The 22382-nt window shown below is 39.2% G+C and overlaps 1 protein-coding gene and 1 non-coding gene across 2 annotated transcripts in view; both read right to left on the reverse strand.

Moving 5' to 3' along the window:
* The window catches only part of IPO7 (importin 7), a 35032-nt gene extending 12920 nt beyond the window's left edge, over window positions 1-22112 (reverse strand). Inside the window, exons 1-14 of the mRNA XM_027700393.1 lie at window positions 21669-22112; window positions 12683-12764; window positions 10892-11045; window positions 10419-10577; window positions 7815-7971; window positions 7068-7157; window positions 6535-6629; window positions 6347-6431; window positions 3729-3863; window positions 3063-3162; window positions 2043-2119; window positions 1610-1726; window positions 735-824; window positions 59-224 (exon numbers count right to left, since the gene is read on the reverse strand). Coding sequence (XP_027556194.1) covers window positions 59-224; window positions 735-824; window positions 1610-1726; window positions 2043-2119; window positions 3063-3162; window positions 3729-3863; window positions 6347-6431; window positions 6535-6629; window positions 7068-7157; window positions 7815-7971; window positions 10419-10577; window positions 10892-11045; window positions 12683-12764; window positions 21669-21752 — 1591 coding nt within the window. The 5' untranslated portion in view covers window positions 21753-22112. The remainder of the gene's footprint in view (window positions 1-58; window positions 225-734; window positions 825-1609; window positions 1727-2042; window positions 2120-3062; window positions 3163-3728; window positions 3864-6346; window positions 6432-6534; window positions 6630-7067; window positions 7158-7814; window positions 7972-10418; window positions 10578-10891; window positions 11046-12682; window positions 12765-21668) is intronic.
* On the reverse strand, window positions 370-551 carry LOC113963324. Its single transcript, XR_003532747.1, has one exon. It is a non-coding gene; the product is annotated as a small nucleolar RNA SNORA23 (small nucleolar RNA).
* Window positions 22113-22382: the final 270 nt, after the last annotated feature.

A 22382-nucleotide genomic window follows, 5' to 3' on the forward strand; every position in this document is an offset into this window, starting at 1 on the left:
ATGTTAACACCTGTTCCATTAAAGCTTGCTGTAGTTGTAAGGAAAGAGGGCTACTTACCTTTCTCTTGGTTACTGATGAGAACTTGAAGAGCTATGGCAGCTTCCACTTTCACAGGCATTTCCCTGTCATCGATCAGACACCGTCTTGTGAGTTCTAAGGCTGTCTGGAGATTCTGGTCACTCTTAAATTTGACTTCACAAAAGTAATGAAGAACCCAACAAGCCTGAAGAAAACCCACATTGAACAAATTCAGAGCTGCAAAACCTGAGGACAGGATTATCAACTACATGTATATTCATAACCTATGCAAATCACTGAATCTGAAGTACAACTACGGTTGAATAAAGACAAGAAAGATACAATAATGAAGATGTTTGAGAGTGTGGAGGCTGGTCAGTGGGAGGCTTGTCTTTCAGACATCACTAGACCAGTACTATGATCTCAAGTTCATCTTTGGCCACAGGTTTTGTGTGAGCAGTACAGTCTACATGCAAAACACAAATAGACCCTACCACCAGACACAGATGGAAAACTGTGCACACAGTGCTGCAGCCATGTTAAAACTACACAGTAACTATAATCACACATAGACTGAGACAAATCTCCAAAATAAGTGCACAATTTAAAAGGTGCTAAAAAAAGAGCATTTGTTAAAGGGAAAAAGTTAAAGATTCCTGAATCTTCCAGTTGGAACAGACAGTGTATCTTAACAGTAAATGTCACACTTTCTTACCCGTGCTCTCATGTAACCCAGCTCACTGCTGAAGAGAGGGAACACGTGATTCTGCAACATATATTCCATCTGGTCTTTATAGATCTTTTTCTGTCAAAATATGAATAGAAGCACATCAGTTTAAAACTGCACACGAAAATGTATTTCTAATCCAGTAAAAAAAAAAATTTCACATATGATAAAAGTCTGAACAAAACCCTGAGACTTCTAATTTATCCCTTTAATAAAGCCAATTATGCAACAGTGAAATCCTTTATAGTAATTAAACCTGGATCCCACGTGGATTTTTATGATTTTCAGTCAAAATAGTGACACTTTTTCGCCCTGCCCTTTTTGACCCCTAGAGACACCTTTTAAATGGCAGCACATTGCTCTGGCATCAAAAGCAAAAGTGGTCAGGGAAACTTCTTAGAGCTGTGGTCCAAATACAAGTCCATACCCTGCATCTTTTTTGCTACCATTCCAACTGAGCAAGGTTACTAATTTCATTTTACTTCCTTTCTTCTATACACAAAAAAAGTTCATTAAATGAACAACCTCTCACTGAATGTTTTCTCCTTCCTTCCACAAAAAAGGGAATGTAGTTAAGCATAACACAGAAAATGGTGTAGTAATTCTCACTAGAAGCACAGAACTTAAAGGAACTTAAAACAATAATCTGAACTTGAACATGAGCTATAAAATTTGAGCAATTAAGCTGACAACAAACCCAAACCAACTAAGTTAAACACCTAAAAAAACACTTGGCAGCAATTCAGAAACTTGTGAGCATGAATTGCTATTTGCATTTCTTCTAAGATGTTGTATGTTCTGTCCAAGAAAGGAAAGAAGGGGGAAAAAAAGAACAAAAAGAACTACCACATTTTTACACTTACTTTTAGGAGAATTTCAGCCAAAGAACCAATCATATGTAAAGCACCATCTTTCTTACGAGGGTCAGCATTTGGCTCGGTAAGGATTTGATAACAAAAGCCCATTGTCTTCTGCAGGACCTAGATTACATGTAAGGTTAGTCAAAGTATTCCAATCAATCAATCATCTCAGATACCACTCTCAGTGCTCTGAAATGCCTCAATATCTAATAATCTGCTCCAAGTCTGGACTTTGGGTGATGTTTTATGTCTTTGATATAAACACAAAGCAAATATAAAAATCACAAATAGACCAGCACAAGATAAATTTGAAATTAAAAATTTTAGCATACTATGATATGAGAGCAGAAAAGTAAAACTTTTATTAATAGCTCTTTCATCAAATAAACTTAATTTAGCTAGTGTTGTATTTCAGTATACTCCTTGAGCAGCTTACCTCTTTCCTTTTACTACAGGATGTAAACAATAATGTCTGAGCAGCAGTTGTTGGAGAAATGAAGTCTTCAAATACATCTGTTAAGTAAACATGTAACAGTTATAAATGTTGGTCCTTTACTACATTTTATGATCCTAATGTATTTAATATGAAACAAAAGAGCAATAATTTTCCTTTCAGGTGGTTAATTGTGCTTTCTTGCTACAGATATTCCAAGACCAAACAGTAACAGATGTTTGGATACATGTTTTGTGTTCTTCATGATCACTGGCTCTATATGTCTAATTTGGAATTGTGTGCCTTTCTTATTAAGATAAATCTTTTGAAACAGTAGAAGCAGTTGCAGTGGTTAAGTTTTAACCATTTATGTTATTTGCTCTACAGGCAAGCACACAGAATTAATTGAGTTAGAAAATGCTCAGTTTCTTATTTATCTGCAGAAGAGTATTATCAGACCCTTGTGTAATACCTGTAGTGTTTACAGGTCTGTGCCTTGGAACTGAGGTATAAAAACTCCCAAACCTCTCAAGACCCCTTGTTCTAGCCACATAAACAGTCCTAGTGGAGGGAAGAATTTGTTCAGGAAGTCTGAAACATTTCTTTCTTCCCCAGCCTTGAAGGATTTAGAGTAAAACCCAACAAGCCACAGGAGGTGAAATTTGACAAGTCTGGAACACCAGGCTTACCACATAACATTTGATTTACCATTGGGGTGAATCTGTTCTGATCTGTGACACATGTGAAATTCCATAAGACCATTAGAAATCCAGGGTCTGGAATATTAGCTGTTGTAAAGCATAACCTTTAAGTAACATTAAACTTACGTAGTTATTGTTAGCAAGACCTGGACTGTTTGACTTGTAACAAAAACTCTGTAACTGTAAAAATTAAATACTTCTACGAGGGCAAAAACTCCTGTGTCCTCGATGGTGGCAGCTTTAACCAAAAGAGAACCTTTTAAAAAAAATCCCATCTTTGTGTGAAATCATATTTTAACACAAGTAGATTTCAAATTCTCACCAAATTTCATGCGAATATATTCATATGGATCTTCTTGCCAAAGCTCTTCATCAGCATCTGTATAGCACATCAATGGAAAGATAACATCTTGGATAATTCCCTGAAATAAGAAGTGAAAACAGGTTAGCACTTCTAAATCAACCTCTGTATTCTCTTCTGTGTTTCACAGATTTTGTCCATCCTGTCATTTCCTCATATAACATGCTAACATTCTAAAACTATTTGGATGTAGTGGCTTTTATGTGGTAGTTCACCAAAAAGATCTTTTACCTTTAGGTAGAGTTACAATACAACACAAGATATTACACTGGATCTGGATATGTGGAGATAATTCCACTCCACTGTGGAATATCTCCACTGGATGTATGTGGAGATAATTCAATGCCATAAATTCAGTAGCCAACACCATCTCCAAATCTGTTGTGTTGCTGTGTTACACTGTAATCCTTAATATACTAAAGCACAAAGGAGAGATAGCAAAAATGCAATTAGCTGGCTTTGTTCACCTATCAAGGTAATCTTCACCAAACAGGCTTAAATCTTTCCACCAGCAATTTGTATGAGAATTCCCTGAAATGTGAATTCTAGCAAGGGTAGAAACTCTGTACAATAGACTGACTAATGTACTACTGAGTCACCAAGTATTAAACTCCAAAAATGGTTTACTTGAATATGAGGTTTCAGATTCTTCCAGGTGACTGCATGTGACACTCCTTGATTGATGTAATTCAGCGTCTGCTGCAGAACTCTGGGAGCCATGTACTGCTTCTCCTTGTATTGATACAGCACCTTCAGCAACACCTAGAAAAATCAGATCTTATCAATAGCTTACCCTGAGCACAGACCATTTTAACCACAATTCTACCCTCCCTCACAAGCCTACATAAGAACCCCCCTAAACTGAGCAAAATCCCCCTGTTTATTCATTAGACTAAAATGAGTACTGACTAATCCTTCTGCCAAATGTCATTGTTAATTTTATAAGGCAATTTGCAGCTCATATCAGGTGCTGCGTGCACATCTTAAAAATACAATCTTTTAATAAGATAAACCACACATACTAATTCATCACCACCATACCCCAGGGGCCCTTTCCTGGTTTATTATTCCATCTTGCCACTCTTTGAGGGGCAGAAATTCACACCCAGCCACTGGATTTGTCAAACACTCTACACTCCCACAGTCTGCTGATTCTTGCCTATGTGCAGCCTCACAGCAATGATGCTGAGTGAAGAATGGATGTGTGTCAAGAATGATCAGCCAGCCTCTTCCTTTGGCTTCCTGGCCTCAAATTCTTCTCCTGAGGTGGCATGCAGAACTACTCACAGGGATTTACCTTTGTTAAAAGTCCATGGCTCTCCACAATAAGGACATGGGACCAATGGCTAGTAATTAAATTACAGCTCACTGGGGAGGTTTGTACTGGTAATGCAAGAAGTCTTCAGCAAACTTGAATTTAATATATATATTCTTTGTGGAAGTGTTTATACAAGAAGGTCCAGTTTGAGAAGAATGTGGTTCCTTGGGGGGTTTGTGTTCATTTTTTTTTTTTAGAAATATTCTCCCATGTAGCAGAACCCCACACTAAAAAGTCCAGAGACATCGACAGTCAATGCAGTGATGGGGAACAGTCTTTGGAAATGAGGAGAGAGCAAAGGCCTAACAAATGGTCTTCGCAGCCATGCTACTTAGGACAAGTGGTTTTGTCCTCTCTTTTCACAAATCTGAGCAGTTTCATGATTTAGATGCACTAAGTAAAGATACTAAAAGATTAAAAAAGGTTTAAGAATTGCAGTGAGGAAAAGCAGGACATGGGATGGATGCTCCAGGGCAAATAAAATAAAATTCTGTAACAGTGCTAAGGAACAACCAGGGTTTTCTTAAAATACCGGAATTCTTAGTGTTTCCTAGATGCAGTAACAGTAAGGATCAAATTTGATTCAAAGAGAATGCAGAAAAAAAGACAAAGTATTTTGTCAAACTGTTTAAATTTATCTTTCCAAAGACTACTTTTGCCCATAGCCTTTTGTCAGAACTTCATTTTGTCTTGGAAGAGCAAAGCAACCAGTGAGGCCTTAAAGAACAAGCAATAATTATCTGTCTGATGTCATCTACAGGTGACAGATGAGCACTTCACAAGGTGACACTGACAGCACTTGTTTGAGTAGAATGTTGGGATATATTTCCTAACACTCAATGTGAAAATGTTTTCTGCACTTTGGATGACCTTCAAAAAACATGTATTTAGGAGATATTTTCCCTACTTTTCTCCTTTTAAAGTCCTATAGTCTAATTTCATTAGAAAATAAAGGTAAGAAAACAAACTGAAGAACTGTTCTTCTGATTCAGATCAAGGCTTTGAAGAAAACATTCTTCTCTGTGAGATTTTAATAATTTAATAAATTAATATTTTATTTACATTTACAACCTAATCACCTTAAAATAAATGTATTTATGAGCCAAATACAAGGAACTTTTACAAAAACTACTTGAAGTTTTTTTATAAATAAACTGCTTTCAAAAGAACTAAAGAAGTATCAGATCAAAAAACTTCCCAACACTGAAGGGAACTTCCTTGCCAGTTCAAAAAGTTCAAATTACTGACTTTAAACACACACACTGCAAGAGAGGGAGATGACAATTTCTGCCCGACCAATCCATTCTGTCTCTTCAGAAAAACCTGTAGGTTGCTGCCATCTGTCAGGACTTTGTGAATCATGAAATTACTCCAATAAAGGTAAATCAAGGACAGTTTGGCATAACATTCATACATCAGCTTAGAAACTGCTTTAGTCCAAAAGATGCTTTCTAAATAACAGACCCTAAAACACAGCACAAGTGATAACCCCAAAACAGGGAGACGAGTGGAAAGGAACCATCAGACTTAACCTGTTTGTAAGTGAGCCTCTGCTTGATCAGGCTTTTGCAGAAGGCTGAAAGCTTGGTACTTACTGACTTTGAGTCAAAGAAAAACTGTATCAGAGTTAAAAAGGTAGATCTGAAGGTGAACAACACCACATAAATATTATACCCATCTCTTTCAGGGAGGAAAAAATTGGTAGCATTTGACTGAAGCTCATCTGAGGGCTTGTTAGTGGCAAGTGGATTGATAGTTTCTTTAATCATTCTTTTATTTTGACCCACAGACATCAGTGCTCTCCATACCAATGTGCTTGAAAAAAAATGGTGAAGAAGAGCAAGAAGCCTTTTCAGAAAATAAATAAAGAAGAAATTACTACTGAATCTAAACTTATCCTACTACCCCTCCATTTAGTGTTTCTTACCTGCTGAACACCAACAGCAAAGGCTTTCAGGAACACTTCAGCAAACTCATTGTACTCCTTAGAAACATTGCCAGGGCTTCCATACCTAGTATTAGAAGTAAGTATGTGAACTCAAGGGTGCAGCAACATTACTGACTTGAATATTTGTTTGGGTTTTTTTTTTTTAATACAAATGGAAGAGAAAATACCTCTCAAAAAGCCTAGCTAAGATATGCAAAGCCCACTTCTTGCATTTCCACCAAGGCAACTCAGGTCTATCATCTTCATCAACTTGAAGGGTTTCCTTTAGGAAGAAAAAGATTATTCAACAACTACTCACAGAGAGTTCAAATTATATGTAATTTGAACAACTATATACTATATGTTGCTTTTAACCTGCCATTTGCACTTTTAACTTAATATAAGTATGAAGTACAGCATATCTAAAAATATGTCCCATAATATATGCTGTGTAAATGGTCATTCAGTTTTTGAAAAAAGAAGACAAAATAAGTTTTGCTACAATTTGAAAACAACAGAACTCCCATACAAGCTACTTATTTTCAAAATTTGCCTAGTCAAGTTTAAAACACTCCATTTAAGCTTAATTTTTTTTGTTTATTTAATTTTATGGGCATCTTTAGAGCAAAAAGAATGCAGAAATAAAAAGTTAAAGTTTCTAACATTCTAATGAATGAAAAATATTTAAGCTTAAAGAGGTAATTAGCCAAAAGCCACTTACAGCTGGTACATCCCTATCAACAACAGTCTTCAGGATTTCTATCCACTCCGTCAGGTTTTGCTGATTTATCAACTCCAAAGGTAATGTATACTTGTTAAAAAAAATAAAATAAAAAGAACATTTATTATAAAGCAATTAAAAATAATTTATGTTACTCTCACAGTTTGAATTTTAGCTTTCAAATCTTTGCCTACATTTAGCTATCGTGAAAGATTAGCAATTTACCTGGAAAATCATACTTAAGAATTTAACACAACCTAAGCCTATATCCTAAATGTCTTCAAAGGTGCTAGAGGTCTTTGTTCCAATTAGTTTTCTTTATGCAATGCTAAAACACTACTTAAATGGATGTTACACCAATTTTCTGAAGCATTAAACAGCATATGAACAGTTTCATTCCAAACTGGTTATTTACACTGGTAAATTCTATGTAGGCTGGCCTCCACAATCTGTCCTTAGAAAACTGGTTTTCTAATTGGTTTTCCAGCAAACACTCTATCTTAGAGGATGGCATGTGCAAGCTCTAATTGTATCTATCTAATGCCAACCAGGAATAGCACTGTACAAAAGTAAAAGCACAAGACAATCAAACATACCAGAAACTTGTGATTCAGAGAGCTGAGTAGTAGGGAAATGATTCAGATGTAATCTAATATTGTAATATTTGTGTCACTTACTATTTTAAGGAAAAGCATAATGCTTTAATTTAAATTATTGATCGAGTATGTAAAAAGTTTATTTTTTTACCTGGACGAGGGCGTAAAATATTTTGAAAATCTGTTTCTGGATGAGGACAGACTGATCTGATGGATCATTCAAGAGCTGAATGAAGCTATCCTTCAGAACTGGTAGAAAATGTTGCATTGCAGCTATCAAAGGACTCCGCTCCTCTGGTTTCTTGTACCTTTAGAGAAGAGCAAACTAGTTTTGTAGATCTATCAGGTAGCTTTCAAATTTTAAAAGTCCATCTTTCCCCAGTGTAGACACAAGTAGGTTATATGACAGTTCGTAACAACATATGATTTAAAAAAGACCCCCAGCCATTTCTTGTTACAGAATCTGAAATAAAGCTATGGCCAGACAGTACTACAGTTGAGAAATACATTTATCAGAGTTCAAAATATTTGCAGGAGCTAGATCACTTCACTGACATTGAAGAAAGTAAACTGTGAAGTCTCTCAGTCTACCACTGATGTCTCTCACATATCTTATTATTGATTTGCCCAAATCCAACAACCTGACAGAGAAGGGAGCCTTTAAGGCCATATGGGGCAGACTCAGAGCAGGCTTTGATTGCAACCACCCTTGAATTAGTGCCTCAGACCCTCCTGTGCTGGTGACACTCCAACAGTTTGCCTGTGCTGAAAACAAGGCTCCATTTCCTTTCTCAAACATTTCAAAATTCCTGAAAGGAAACAAAGCTGCATTTTGAAATATTTGCCCCAAGTTTTAACCTTAAAACAAGAAAGTCCTTATTGACTCAGGAGTTACCACAGCAGAACAGGATCTTATCCTTACTGGTGATGACAACAACAAGGTAAAATATCACTTTAAGATTGTACAGCTTTATTTTTTGATTAAGCAATTAGTGCTGTCATACTCTTGGGCTCATGTGGGACATTTCTGGGCTACAGGATTGGGCTTTGGTTTGGTTTTGGTTTGTTTTTCAAACAAAATTTTTGTAGACTTGTCACCAATATTAAATATCAATGCTCAGCTTCTTAAACAGTGCCAATTTTCAGAAATATATATGATAAAAGACTGCTCAACCTGCTGCCAGATGGCATGTTCTGTAAAAACTACTACAAAACACTGAGCTCCAAAATCCTGTTCAATAATACAGTTTCTATGCATTTTCTGAAACAGAAACCTAAATTAAATGTTGCTTAGGAAAACTCAGTTTCTAATTTCTACAAGACACAATCAAAAAAGACCAGAAGTGGCTGTGCAAAGAGCAGCCATTTGATCTTGCTGGTTGAATTTGGAGAAAAAAAAAAGTTAAAAAGCCCCAAGATATTTACATTAAGAAAAAAAAATATTCAATAGGTACATACTGAATTAACAAATTTTACAGAGACCTGCCTGCAGTTGTTATACACTGAAATGTGCATGTTCCTACGTGATTTGCAACATGGAAGTGACCCCTGTTGACTTCACCAGAAAGCTGAACAAGCAGGAGCAGTTCCCGACCTCAGCTGAAGTGTTTGATCAGCTAAGAACTACAGACACACCCGTTACCTTAGCTGATCACAGTGACTGTGCTCAGATCAGAGCACAGTCTCCAAACAAGGACTGCTATCATCATAATACACTACCAGTGAACACTTCATGATTTAAATCTCACAGATCTCTGCAGCATACTTGGTTCAAGATGTTTAAACAGAAAATCAAGTGAGAAATTAGTCTGCTTTCCTTTCCTAGCAGGACTTGCAATTTTTAGCCACTAAAGAAACTCCCACATTACAAAGGTCTTTGTAGCATTCCCATAAAAGTATTACTGAGGAAGTGGAAGTCACCTGCTTTACACTAATTTATGTAAAATTCATTACATTATACAGGGAAATTATTCAACGTAACACTGTAAATCAAATACCTGAAACAGAAACGTTATGCACACCAGTGCTTCAAAAGAGTAAGTTGGGATTCCATCAGTTCCACTACTACAATTCCCTGGCTCCAGGACTGTACTTTTCTGTGACCCAGCTCAAATGAGCTTCCTACACGGCAGCAGCAGCCAAGCCCCACACAGCTTCTCAAAGTGCAACATCAGCTTTAAAGCTCTGAGCAGACACAGATACCAAGCCAAGAACATTCACGTATCCCAGCCCAATGCCTTGATATAAGAGCACAGTGGGCTTTGATAAAAGTATCCTGATGGGTTGGATGAGGCTATCAAAGTCATCATTCCAAAGACAGGCAACTAATTCTGAGCTTCCTGACATTCAAGATTTCACACTTTGAAACTTTCATATGTTTATTGTCACCGAGTACTTGAGTGCAAATTGTTTAAACCTGGTTTAGATAATAACTGTCTGCAAAAGTCATGATTTTGAGCAGCCTTTCCTACTGCTATCGATCCCTAAAAACAACTACCAGATGAAGGCTTTAAAACACTCTCTTTTTCTGATCTCAAACCTTTAATGAAGGCAATTTTTCTGTAATTTTTAGTGGAGAAGATACATGAGTCAACATCTGCATAGCAAGTATTTAAGAATATTTGCTAAAATTAGACTTCCATCACCTTTGTACAGTCCCACAGACAATTCTATATGGTTACAATATACACAGAGAACACAAAGAATACACACCAATATAATAATTCTGCTGGGTTTTATGGCAGAAAGAACTTACTCATAGTTTTTCACGAGTTGATAAAGACAAAGAAGAATTCCAAGCCAACAAGCACTGTTGTCAGACTGGAGATAAAATCCAATCTTCTCCACAACTGCAGTCCAGCGACTAGGATAGTCATACTTGATAATATGGTGAATGCAAGTAGTAAGTTGTACTCTAGAAATCAAAGGCACGACAATTAAATTTCAGTTACTACTATTATTTTAGTAATATTCTTGTAGTGTTTAAACAGTGACTATTGTCCATACTTAGACTTAACTTTAAGTTTTGTTTGGAACATTTAGGTTCTGTACTTTCTGCTTCATAGTCTCCATTTCAGGAACCTTACATTTCTATATGCCACACAAGCTGAAAACTGTTGTTCCATCTACATTAATTCTATGCTTGGGATACACAGTGTATGACAATGATGCTTAGCACCCAACAGTCAGAATCCACAGGCAATTCATAGAGAGGCTAAAACTGCTCACCTGATCAGCTCAGGAGAGTGGATAATGGCTTCTACAATATTCTCACGAATACAATGTCTATCTTCTTCTGGGATGGAGTAAGGTGGGATCTCTCCTGGTGCAGTTTCACGATCTGGCCAATACTGGGTTATCATATTTTTCAAGTAGATAACCCCTGTGAGACAAAAGTGGCAAATCAGCTGACAGCCGTTTGAAGTACAAAACAAACACACATCTTGCAAACAAATCTTTATTAAAACAAAACTGATGGAAACTACTAAATCATTGACCATTTCTGAGTAGGAGAAATACATAAACCATGTAAATTATTAACCTAATAATTTACTAAGTTGATACTCTTTTACCCATTTACTGTGATGTATTTTTAGTTCTGTAAAGAATGTGTTTTCATATAAAAATACTTAAAGTATTGCTCATATCTGTGATCCAGATAAATAGTTGTCGAACATTTTAGCAACACACTTCTGGAAAATCCTTTATAATTATTTTCTCAGTATTTTCATTAAAACAAAGCTAATCACTGCTAATGATGACCTCAAACATCCCCCGTAAGCAAAAAAAATCTAATTAAGTTTGTGATAGATGAGCGAATGCTAAAGAGAAACAGAGCTCCTTTATACCAAGGTTATGGGCCACATCAATTTGTAGCAATCAGGCTGCTGGCACAAATGCCTCCATTTACCATATGACAACCAAATCCAAACTGCTTGTGTGGCAGAATATAAATTACAGCACTCAGAAAAGTACTTCTACAATGCAACAGGAAATCTCAAATGGCAAACTAATAACAGTTACTATTAATCTAATTCTACATACAAATCCATAAAGCCACTTCTTTTCCTGAATCTCATATGCACCTTTTGAAGATGCAGAAACCAAAGGGTTTCTGAAAGTGTCTGCAGAGGTTAAGGGACACTCAGCAGATCTGTGATATTACAAGACTGAAGTGATGCAGACTTCAGTCTGCCCTCAGTGGGATTTATCATGCCATTAATTGCTTTGCAAACACACGCTGTTTGTAAGCTGTGCCTTGTATGAGCCATCCCCACTCTCCACAGAATGCTTTGGGTTTTAATTGGCTCACAAGGAGGAGGGTGAAATTTCAGAGGTTGTTTGCAAACCTTCCCCTTTTATTGCATTTTATACATGTTAAGCAGTAACCTTTTTGAGTCATCATCTGAACGGCACCTCCAAACAATATGATAAAAATGCAAGCTAAGCTTATGCTACAGCTTAGAACAGTCTACTACATGGAAAATTCAAGTAAGTGATCAAGGTCACACTTCCTGACCAGTCAGAAAAATCTCTGAAGTATCATATTAAAAACCTCTATCAAGTACTTATAGAAGCTTTAAGATGGTGTCTGGAGTTGTCGATATTAAACATCCAATTTTACTGATGGCTCCCGTGCAAATAAGCAGGGTTCCAAGAGACATGATTTGTTTTCTTCCACTCAATATGCTAAAAACATTAGCACTATCAGTACAAGGTTAAATTACCTCCTTGGACCAAGTGTATCAGCATCATAAACCTTTCTGTTCCCCCAAAGACCATTATTCACTAGAGATAAAGGGGAACAATCACTCAAGAGCCAGACACCTTTTCTTTCTGTCTTCTCTGTTCAGAGTATGGTGCCAGATAATAGCTCATGATGACTGTAATTCGAGCAACTCCCAACTTTTGAGCGTTTGAGATTAAAACCACTAGAATTCTTTACCAGTATCTGCATGTGTACTTGTGTGTATGCACCACTGAGGTAGATACAAAGAAAAAAAACACTCAGAAACTTGCCTGCCTGTCTCACTGGTAAATCCAGTTGTTCGGACATAGTGATCTGAAGCAGGGTTGAAACAAAGTTCACTGACTTATGAGCCTGCAGAGAGGAAAAAAAAAAAAAAAAAAGAGTACCATTTAGTCATAGTTTCTTAAGTTTTAGAATACTCCCATTAAGTTTTACAATATCTTTATAATGATGTAATGCAATCAATAGGATACCAACAACTCAGACAGTTTCACAGGAGTCAGCTAATCAGCCAAAGCATTCCAAAGTTTCGTGCTCACTGTATTTTGAAGACAGCACGGGGGGAGGAAAAATCCTACCGTTTAAGGTAAGAGAGTTGAAGAAACCACTGAACAGGCTCCAGGAATCAGCCCTTCACAGTCACCAAATATGTTCCCCATTCAGAACAAACACTTGAAACAAGACCACCTAAATAGCCAGAAAAACCCAAGTGCAGCAAGTTTACTGTGACCTTTAGCAAGGTATGAATTCATTATATAATAAGCTAAGAAACAGATGGTAAGTATGTTTTAAAACTAAGCCCAACTTTAAGCAAGCCTGTCCAACTCAGTTCTTTCTGAAAAACCAGCTTCAGGGGACCACTGCTGCACTGTCTGCAGACCCACACAAGGGCAAACCAATAGCAGGGAGACCCAAACAGGGACACATCTCCAGAGTAGCAACTTCCCAAGGATTTGCAAGAGTTCACTTACAAAGAAAACAAAATGTGTTTGTTTTCTTACAATAATGAGAAATTTCATTGATGCATTAAATACCATGTTGTATTTTCAATATGAGGAAACAAACCTTAACATTATTATGGCATCCTTTACCCACCTTCTCCAAGCAACAAGAATTAATTAAGAAATTAAGAAATTAATTTCACTGGCAGAAGTGAATTGCAATCCTTAAAAATTAATTCTACTTTTTTAACTGAAAGCCAACATAATTTTTCTCAAGGTTAAGAGTCAATGGACATGAGTTACAGTGGGAAATCTCTATTTTACACACATGAAAAAAATTCACAAGGGAGGCCAAGGTCTGAAACTCCTGTCCACAGAGGCTATGGGACTTCATTCTGTGAGATATTCAGTTGGACGAGGCCCAATTTACATCATCTAACTTCCAAACAGCTTTGCTTGGGGCTTGACCAGATACATGCACAGTTCCCTTCTAACCTAATTACTCCATGATTCAAATTGCCAAGATATATTTCTGTTTTATCTTCACTTACATGTCAGTATTGTTTCCTATGTTCTTTGCAGCTCCCCTATCAGACAACTGCATAGATCCACATCATTTAACCTGTTAAACTCCTAGGAGAACACCTCCTACCTACTTGTTACTCAGTTTATTACTCCCTACATAAGGCAGGTAAGTGAATACTTTGAGAACTATTGAAATTACAGTATTTATTTATCAGAAACAAATGGCTGTCTCAGATATTGCAGCAAATCAATATCATAAAGAGAAATAACCAGGAATTGTCTTTCTATTCTTTTATTAGGACCAAAAGCTCTTTTGACAGTATGAAATTATGTCAACATTCCTCCTAAGTGTGTAACACTGCTCAGCTCACTCCTACAGTACCAGAATCTTCTCTCCAGCTTTTCCCTAGCAAGTATCTCCTATATGTTCCAGTATAAGCAAGTGTAGAAGGGACAGCCTGGGACGTGACATTTGTACTAAGATTTGATTTAGTATAGCTTGTTTTCTACCTCCTGTTATTTAAAACAGATTTTAAATGAAGAAGGAACTTGACGTAAGAATCTCCCCAAAATGTTAAAACATTGTTGAACACATTCATTACAAATCTACACTCCCCAGAAGCAACATGGGCACCTGCTCCAAGCAAAATGTTTATTTGCAGAGTGTGATTTGATGAACTGGGAGTAAGTGACACTGCAATATGAGCACCCGTCTTTCTGACCCACGTGCCTCTGGTATCCCCAAAGTCCTGAAGAAGAAGCAAATACACTTTCAAATGAGAGGGGAAAAAAAAAAGCAGCACTAGTTTTCAATTGTCAAGAAATGGTTGAATAAATAAATTTAAAATAAGATTTACTTGTTGGGTTTTATTTCTACTACGAGCTCCAGGTCCGTTAAGTTCCTTCCTTCTTTTCTTAAGTCACATTAATAGACACAACACATACCAAATGACATCAGAGCCTATTTCAGCACAGTACTCAATTATATGTTTAACATTAATGTCAGCGGAAGTGCTCCTGTACTTAACGTGCTATGAACTTGAAGAAAGCTTTCAGTTTCGACAACCTTTAACTCACCTACAAATAAGGTCACATCAGTCTCCATAAAATGGACTTAAAAGAGCAAACTGCTGTCTTTCCACAAGGACTATAAATTTAACAGATACCTTTTCTATAGTGAAATCTCACCATGTATTTCATGTTTGCAAAGTCAAAATAAGAAGGATTCCTTTCTCTTTTCCATGATAAATGACCACCATTGATTTAATAAGAACTAGTAATTTCAGTAACAAATATGGAAAGGCTGAAGAAGTATCATGAAACTAATGGGAAAAACAAAAGAAATGGAATTAAAAGAATCTCATGTCTTAAAAGCAACAAAAAATAGGCAGCAGTATATAAAACTGCCACACGCTGAAATTTAATAAAATACCAAAGAACAATCCTTCCTTCATTTTAAAAAGACAGGACTGAGTCAGTGCCTATCGCAAGCTACAGAAGCTCCCTAGAAATATAAATTATATTAGTATGTGGAATTAATACATTTTCACTTTGAACTATAAATAGTTTTAAAGGACAGGACCAAAACCTTATCTTACCTATACCATTATCTGTTTTTTGTTTGGGTTTTTTTTTAAATCTTACAAGTATCATCCTTATTAACATCTGAAGCATCAGACACCAGTCATAAGGATGAGCTACTTTATCAGGTTTAGTGGTTCAAAGCAGATTCAGACCAGATATAATCTGTGCTTTTAATACAAGGTAGCACAAGTAAAATACCTTGTACTTGCCAATTAAAGCCTCCTCTTAATCCATTCAGTTAATATCTAAATTCACACAGAGCTACATTAACACTTCTATGCATTCTAAATGGAAAAGAAAGGAATTCCACACTCTTTACAATGACCTCCTTTCCCCAAGCCACTGAAAGGAAGGTGATTCCAGAGAAAGAAAAATGTAGGGAGAAGTAAGGACATTTCCACGAAGACAAGTGTGTACTGACTGGTGAAATCCCAGGTACTACAGTAACTGGTCACTTGCTCCCTTGCTCTGCTTTACTCTTAAAAAGAACATCCAATGTTTTACTGGTACCTGGAAAAAAAGCCCTGAACCTAAAATAAGACACCAGACAGGTGTCTTTTTGTATCTATATTACTAAAAAATACTGAATCCACATCCATTTCAGCTCTTTTTATCTTCAATAATTTTACTCCCCAAAGAGGGCTGCCTCTCAGGACAGCATGCTCCTCTTCACTGACATCACTGCTAAAAAAAACCAACTATACTAAAAAAAACACCTATTTTAGGTACATATTCTATAAAAATATGGTATATTGTACATATGTGTATTTTATAAAAATATACAGATATACTTGCTTTTGGGTTTAGTGCATGTAATTAACCAGAACACTTCACTATACTAAAGGTAAGCTACAAATGAAGATTAACTAAAGGCCTACCAAGGAATTATCTGAATGTGGAGGATTCTGCTGGCCCATGCACACCTCAGTCTCCAGAAGAATCAGGTGCACTGATGCCACTTCAGTGAGAGCCACAGGCAAGAATTATCATTGTACACAGAAGTCCCACAGCTCTAGCATTGGGAAATCAGGATATCACATACTCTAAACTGCCTGGAGCACAGAAACAATTTCTAAAAGTTCTGACTCTGGTAAAACTTTGTCTTTTATTCTCTTGCTCTCTGTTTAAAAATACCCTTTAAAAATAAATATTAACCTTAGAGAACTACAAGGACATTTTTTAAAAAGTAGTTCTGTCACAAAGTCAGTTTTCCAACATGTAACTCAACATTTAAAGAAAAACAAAACCAAAACTCATCTCAAGTCCTTCCCCCTTACAAATCATCCAACATGCCATGTCACTGGTATGACTTTGCTGTCTAAGAGCCAGAGAATTCAGGGACTTTTCCCAAGAGCAATCTTTGCTATGCAGCCTGGCTAGCTGAGGAATGTGTTCTATCAGACCACAAACCTTGCACCACTGTCTGTTAATATCAATCACTGTTCCAGAACATACAATCTTTCTGCATATTCCTCTGCAGTTTTTCCTAGCAGAGTTGGTTTGCTAGACATGTGCTAAAACAGACTTTTGAGAACAGTGACATACCAGACACACAACCTAAAATAGAAATCAAGTTTGAAGGCAACATTAAAGAGACCAGTTCACAGTATATGAACTATTGACAGTTAATTACAACACAGAAAAGCACTTTTCCTCCAGTAATGATACTCGCTAAAGTATGTTACATTCATCTTTAATACCAGAACTATTCATATCTCACACAAAACCTGTATGTTACTAAATCATAAAAACAGGTTTCATCTTGGGTAAGAAGACCTCCATGCATTCTTCTCAGACACCAGGTATTTGACATACAGGCACATTACAATAGGTACCTCCTTTATTGTTGCCAAAACAGCAAAGCAGAAGGACAATACTTACTATATGTTGCTGAACTAGAACCTCAGGTTACTTATAAAGCTATTCAGAGTAGCACATGTGAATAAGGCCAAAATTTTTGAAGTGAAGTAGCTGAAAAAAATATAAATGCAATGCATCTCCATCATTCCAATTCTGAAAAAAATCTACATGCAATTTTTGATCTTAGCCACAACAGGACTGGGTGCACATAACTATTATACTGAGCTGAAACTGGTTTTTTTATAGAAAGGTAAGGTCAGGAACTGTAAGGCCACGCTAAATCATCAAACTGCCCTGTAGCACTCTTTCAATTCCTTTTTAAGAACTCAGCAGGTGTGGAAGTCATTCTGACCTGAGGTTTTTGCAAGCCAGTTCTGCCACCTCTTCTGCAGCTACAATGTATATGCAAACCTAGCTGGATGTCCACAAAAGATACACACGCACTTATCAGATCTTGCAAATCTCCCTAATGCTCATTTCATCACAATATTGGCTGCAAGTTCGGAAGACTATTTGCTCGGAAAAAGGAATGTGCTCCAAGCAGAGGCTTGCTAAGCACACACAGTAACTATTTGCTAAGTCATGAGAAAGTGGCAAGTGGCCCTGTCTGCTCAGATTTTACCTTGTGCTGGGGAACTCGCATCAGGAACGTAACTTCTCCATAATGAAGACAAGGCTCCCTTGGTTCCTTACTGCCCCCAAGGGGATTCCTGGTGTTGGACCAGCCTTGCCACCTGCAGCTTAAAAACACCCTTTCCCAAAGCATCTCTCATCTAGCACACACCAAAATATATAGATGGCTTCCATCTCTATAAGGGAAATGAAAATAACTAAGTACTTTGGACAAAATGTCACACTAACAACTTCAAAAGAGAACCCATGATCTGATAATCAAAGCCAGGAAATTCAAGCTCTGCTCTTGTTCTCACACTGCAATATGGAGCCACAGGTGTCATACATGAAGACCAAGTTAGAAAAGGTTAACAAAAAATTAACGATGGGGGTAACACTATAATCACCTGGCCTTAAGTATCCATAGCATTTCAGCATTTGGAAAGCTCTGTCTCAAAGGCACTGTGTAAGAAGCAGCTTCCTTTTTCCCCTTTGATAACCTTTCACTCCAAAACTCTCAGTAGTTTAGAGTCCAGTCGTTTAATATAATAACTCCATCATTATGACATTTGTATCTATTAAGCAGGCAGTGAAAGGCACTGAACTAGGCCCAACTGCATTTTGTTAAACTGATGGCTATGGTGACCAGTCAACAAGATTTCCTTTTTTGCCTTTCCCTGTCACTCATATCAGAACATAAAAAAGCTAAACATAACTTCTGAAAGGCACTTCTCAGTACAGCATCAGAATAATGTTTTTCTAAACAAACTCTGTTAGGCTTTGACTTAAAAAAATGGCGAGTTATAGGGGATTGCTCTTTTTTTTCCCTAAACATTCTCAGACACAAAAATTGGGTTGTTAGTCTAAAAAGATATACTAATAGCTCACACAACAAGGTTAATCTCAGAGACTTACAAGACATACATCACAGTTAAGTCATAAATTCCCTGGAATTACAAAGAAGAAACCTGCAAGGAAAATAATATCTAGCAACTGCACCTTCACAAATATGTTGATATTAAAAGATAAAACAACACTGTATATTATTTTCAGAGTGTCATTCCATCGCTGCATAGTTAAAGTATCTATTTTCATCACTATTTCTGAGAAACACTTCTTACATGCAGTACAAAGACTGTTTCTCAAAAGGCAGCAACATCATCTTGCTGCTTTCCAGTAGCTTACTTGAAGAGTTTGGCTCTAAGCCCTGGTAAAACACAGCTTTCCCCTGTAAGACAGGGACAGAGATGGGTGAACACCTCAGGGTACCTCATCAGCTGAAAATTCCAGAATGAGAGAAGCTGTTGGACACAAGAGCTACTGGTCTCATTCCCTGTAACTTCTTTTCACAGTGAGAAAAGTAATGCCAAAGAGACTGGAATACCTGCTTTGGAACTCTTAAAGTTCTCACAGCATTTTATGTGCAGGCAATATAAACTGATAAAACTTAGTGAAAGAAGAAATTAAGCATAGAACAATTCATGACTTAGCCAAGGTCAAAAGAAAAATAACATAGCCTGGACAAATCCAGAACCATACACCCCTTCTCCAGTCAGTGGAAACTTTGTTGATTGATAGGGTATGATGAAGACAGATCTAGATACTTAACTCTTCCGATAATCAGGAATATCAATTACTGACTGAACCACCTTCTTTTCTGGTAAGGTAAAATGACCATCCTGCTGAAAACCAGACTCATCAGCTCAACAGAGGCACTTCTGACAAATTAAAGGTAAACTAAAAGGTCAACCAAGGACAACTATTAAACTATAAAAATACTTGTGCAGCCTGGCCACGTGCAAGAACAGTGTGCACCTCTGTTACAACCTCATCTTTATGGGGCAAGAGACCAGCATACCTGTAATAACTGGTAACAGAATTGCCCTAACATTCAACAAATTTAAACCAGTATCCTGCACACAAATGCATAACTGACTTCAACAAACCTATGCAAAACCAAGACCACGCACGCAACCAAAGCTATATGTATGCACAAATGCTTGCAGATTTAGGGTTTAGCAAATTTTTTTATCACAAAATATCTGTGAAAGATTAGTGATGCCACATTTCCAACAACAACGAATTCTTACACGCTGGTTCAGTAACATCTGGTGTTTTTAAAGGGGCACAGATATTTGGATTTTATGCCAATTTAGCACTTGTATAGTACACCACAGACCATGGAGTTCTGATTCCAAAGTGCACACAAAAGCCAGCACGATCCTTTATGCAAGAGTTTGCCATTTGCTGAAGACCTCAACTGGCAGTGAAGGTAATTTCCTGCACCTTCAGCAACTCAGTACCTGCAGAAAATAACTAGATTTCAAGCGAGTTACTATATATAGACATGCATTGAACATGCAAAAAAATGCATTTTGGGGCCAGCTTAAGATTTCATACATATTACTGTCTTTATAGGCCATTACGTTATTTTAATTTTTGATTTAAATAACAAACACTAACATTCTTTTAAACAGAATTATGGAAAAGACAACAATTACTTTATATAAACCTCAATAAATCATTGAGTAGTTTTACAGCTATCTATTTCAAAGGTACCCAATATTTATTTTCCATTCACTTATTAAATGACATGCAAGAGTTTGGCTTAATTACACTTTTTTATAATCTGAGAAGCCATACTTTCAGTTTTTGAAAGTTTCTCCACTGTCAGCAGAACATTTGGCCCACCTTTATCTAAGCTCTGCCGAACATCTGTTGCATTAAATTAGTATCATCAGGGCCAAAGTCTGCTTAAGAGCAACAAAGAAAAACGCTTGCGGAAAAGGCCAACTACAGGCACCACATGAGCTGCCACACAGGCTTATCCTTCACCACCTCCATCAAGAGATCACCTTTTCTCTGAGTCAAACACTAGAATATCTTTTTTTTTCTCCAAATGTATAAAAGTCCCATGGCTGTGTCTTATCAATAAAGTTTTTCCCCTGCCAGGTGAGGTTAAGTGGAAAAAAATACAATCTTCTTCCAAAATTGAAGCCTGTGGAACTAGGACCTGCTGGTTTTGTTATATCCCGGTTTGACACGTGAATGCAGCCTAAAAGCATGACATACCTGGGCTGGGAACCCTGTCTTTCCCCTGGGCACGTGTCCATATACTCCCAGAAAGCACACCCACCTCGGCAGCCCAGCCGAACCCGCAGTCCAGGGGACCTGGAACACCAAACACTGCCAGTCTGCCAGATTTGATTCCGAACTCAACCCAGGCCACTCTTACGGGCTCCGCTGCTCGTAAAGTGATGTAGATCTCGCTACCTCCTTCCCCGCTGACAAATTCCTGCCTTCCGTACGCACAGGCCGATGTCCCTTAGACAGTCCCACGCAGGGCTGGGTCCAGCCTGAGCCACCGCGGGCCTGCACCAAGGCCGGGTTTACACCCCTCCGTCGATCACCCTTTTCCCGGCCGAGCGCCAAGACAATGGAGGCGAATCGTTCCCGCCAGGAGAGGCACGGAGGCCTCGGCCGCTCTCCGCCGCTGCCCCCCGGCCCGAGCAGCCCCGCCCGGCCCCGCTGCCATGTGCGGGGACAATGCGCGCCGGGCCCGGCCCGCGCCCGCCGGGACACGGCCGGCGGGAAGGGCCCGGGGGCGCGAGGGGGACGGGCTGGGGGGCCGGGGGGACCTTCTGCGTCCCCACCCCGCTCCCCCTCTCCCGGGCCGGCCCCGGCCCCGCTCCTCAGCGCCGCGGCCCCGGCCCAGGCCCGGCGGCGCCCTCACCTCGTTGAGCTGCCGCTCGGCGGCTTCGCGCAGCGCCGGGTCCATGGTGCCGCGCAGGGCCTCGATGATGCCGCTGGGGTCCATGGCGGGGGCAGCGCGGGGGGCGGAGGGCAGGAGCCGCGGCCGCGCCGAGCGCACATGGACCCGCCGCCTCCAGCGGCCGCCGGCGCGAAAGGAAGGGAGGGCGCCAAGGGCCCGGATAGAGCTGCCCCCGCCGCCGACGAGAGCGGCTCCCCTTCCGCCGCACGGCCCGCCCCGCCCCGCCGCGGGGCGCCGCGGGAGATGCAGTCCCGGCCGAAGAAGCCGGGGTGCCGCGGGAGGTGCAGCCCCAGCCGGCCAACCGCACGACCCGGGGCGCCTCGGGAGATGCGGTCCGGACCCGGCTGGACCGACCGCACGGCCCGGGGCGCCTCGGGAGCTGCGGTGCCGACCGCTCGCCCGCCGCCTCGGGAGCTGCGGTGCCGCAAGAACGGCCCCGTCGCGGGAGCCGCCGTCCGGCACCGGCCGCCCGCCCGCACCACCCGCTCCTCCCGAGCTGAACCGAACCGAACCCCACCCCCGGGCCGGCAAACGTCCGGAGCGATTCCGTTGTTTTAGCGAAAATCCCTCCCTTCAGAAAGCCCGCGCCGCGCTTTCGGAGAGGCTCGAGCGGCTTGGCGAGGAAGGAGGGATGCGTGGAGGCATTGGGTTCACTTCATCATGGGCGTGGGGTGC

This window comes from Neopelma chrysocephalum, unplaced genomic scaffold (genome assembly GCF_003984885.1).
Source record: "Neopelma chrysocephalum unplaced genomic scaffold, ASM398488v2 Primary Assembly neopelma1_24, whole genome shotgun sequence".
NCBI lineage: Eukaryota > Metazoa > Chordata > Aves > Passeriformes > Pipridae > Neopelma > Neopelma chrysocephalum.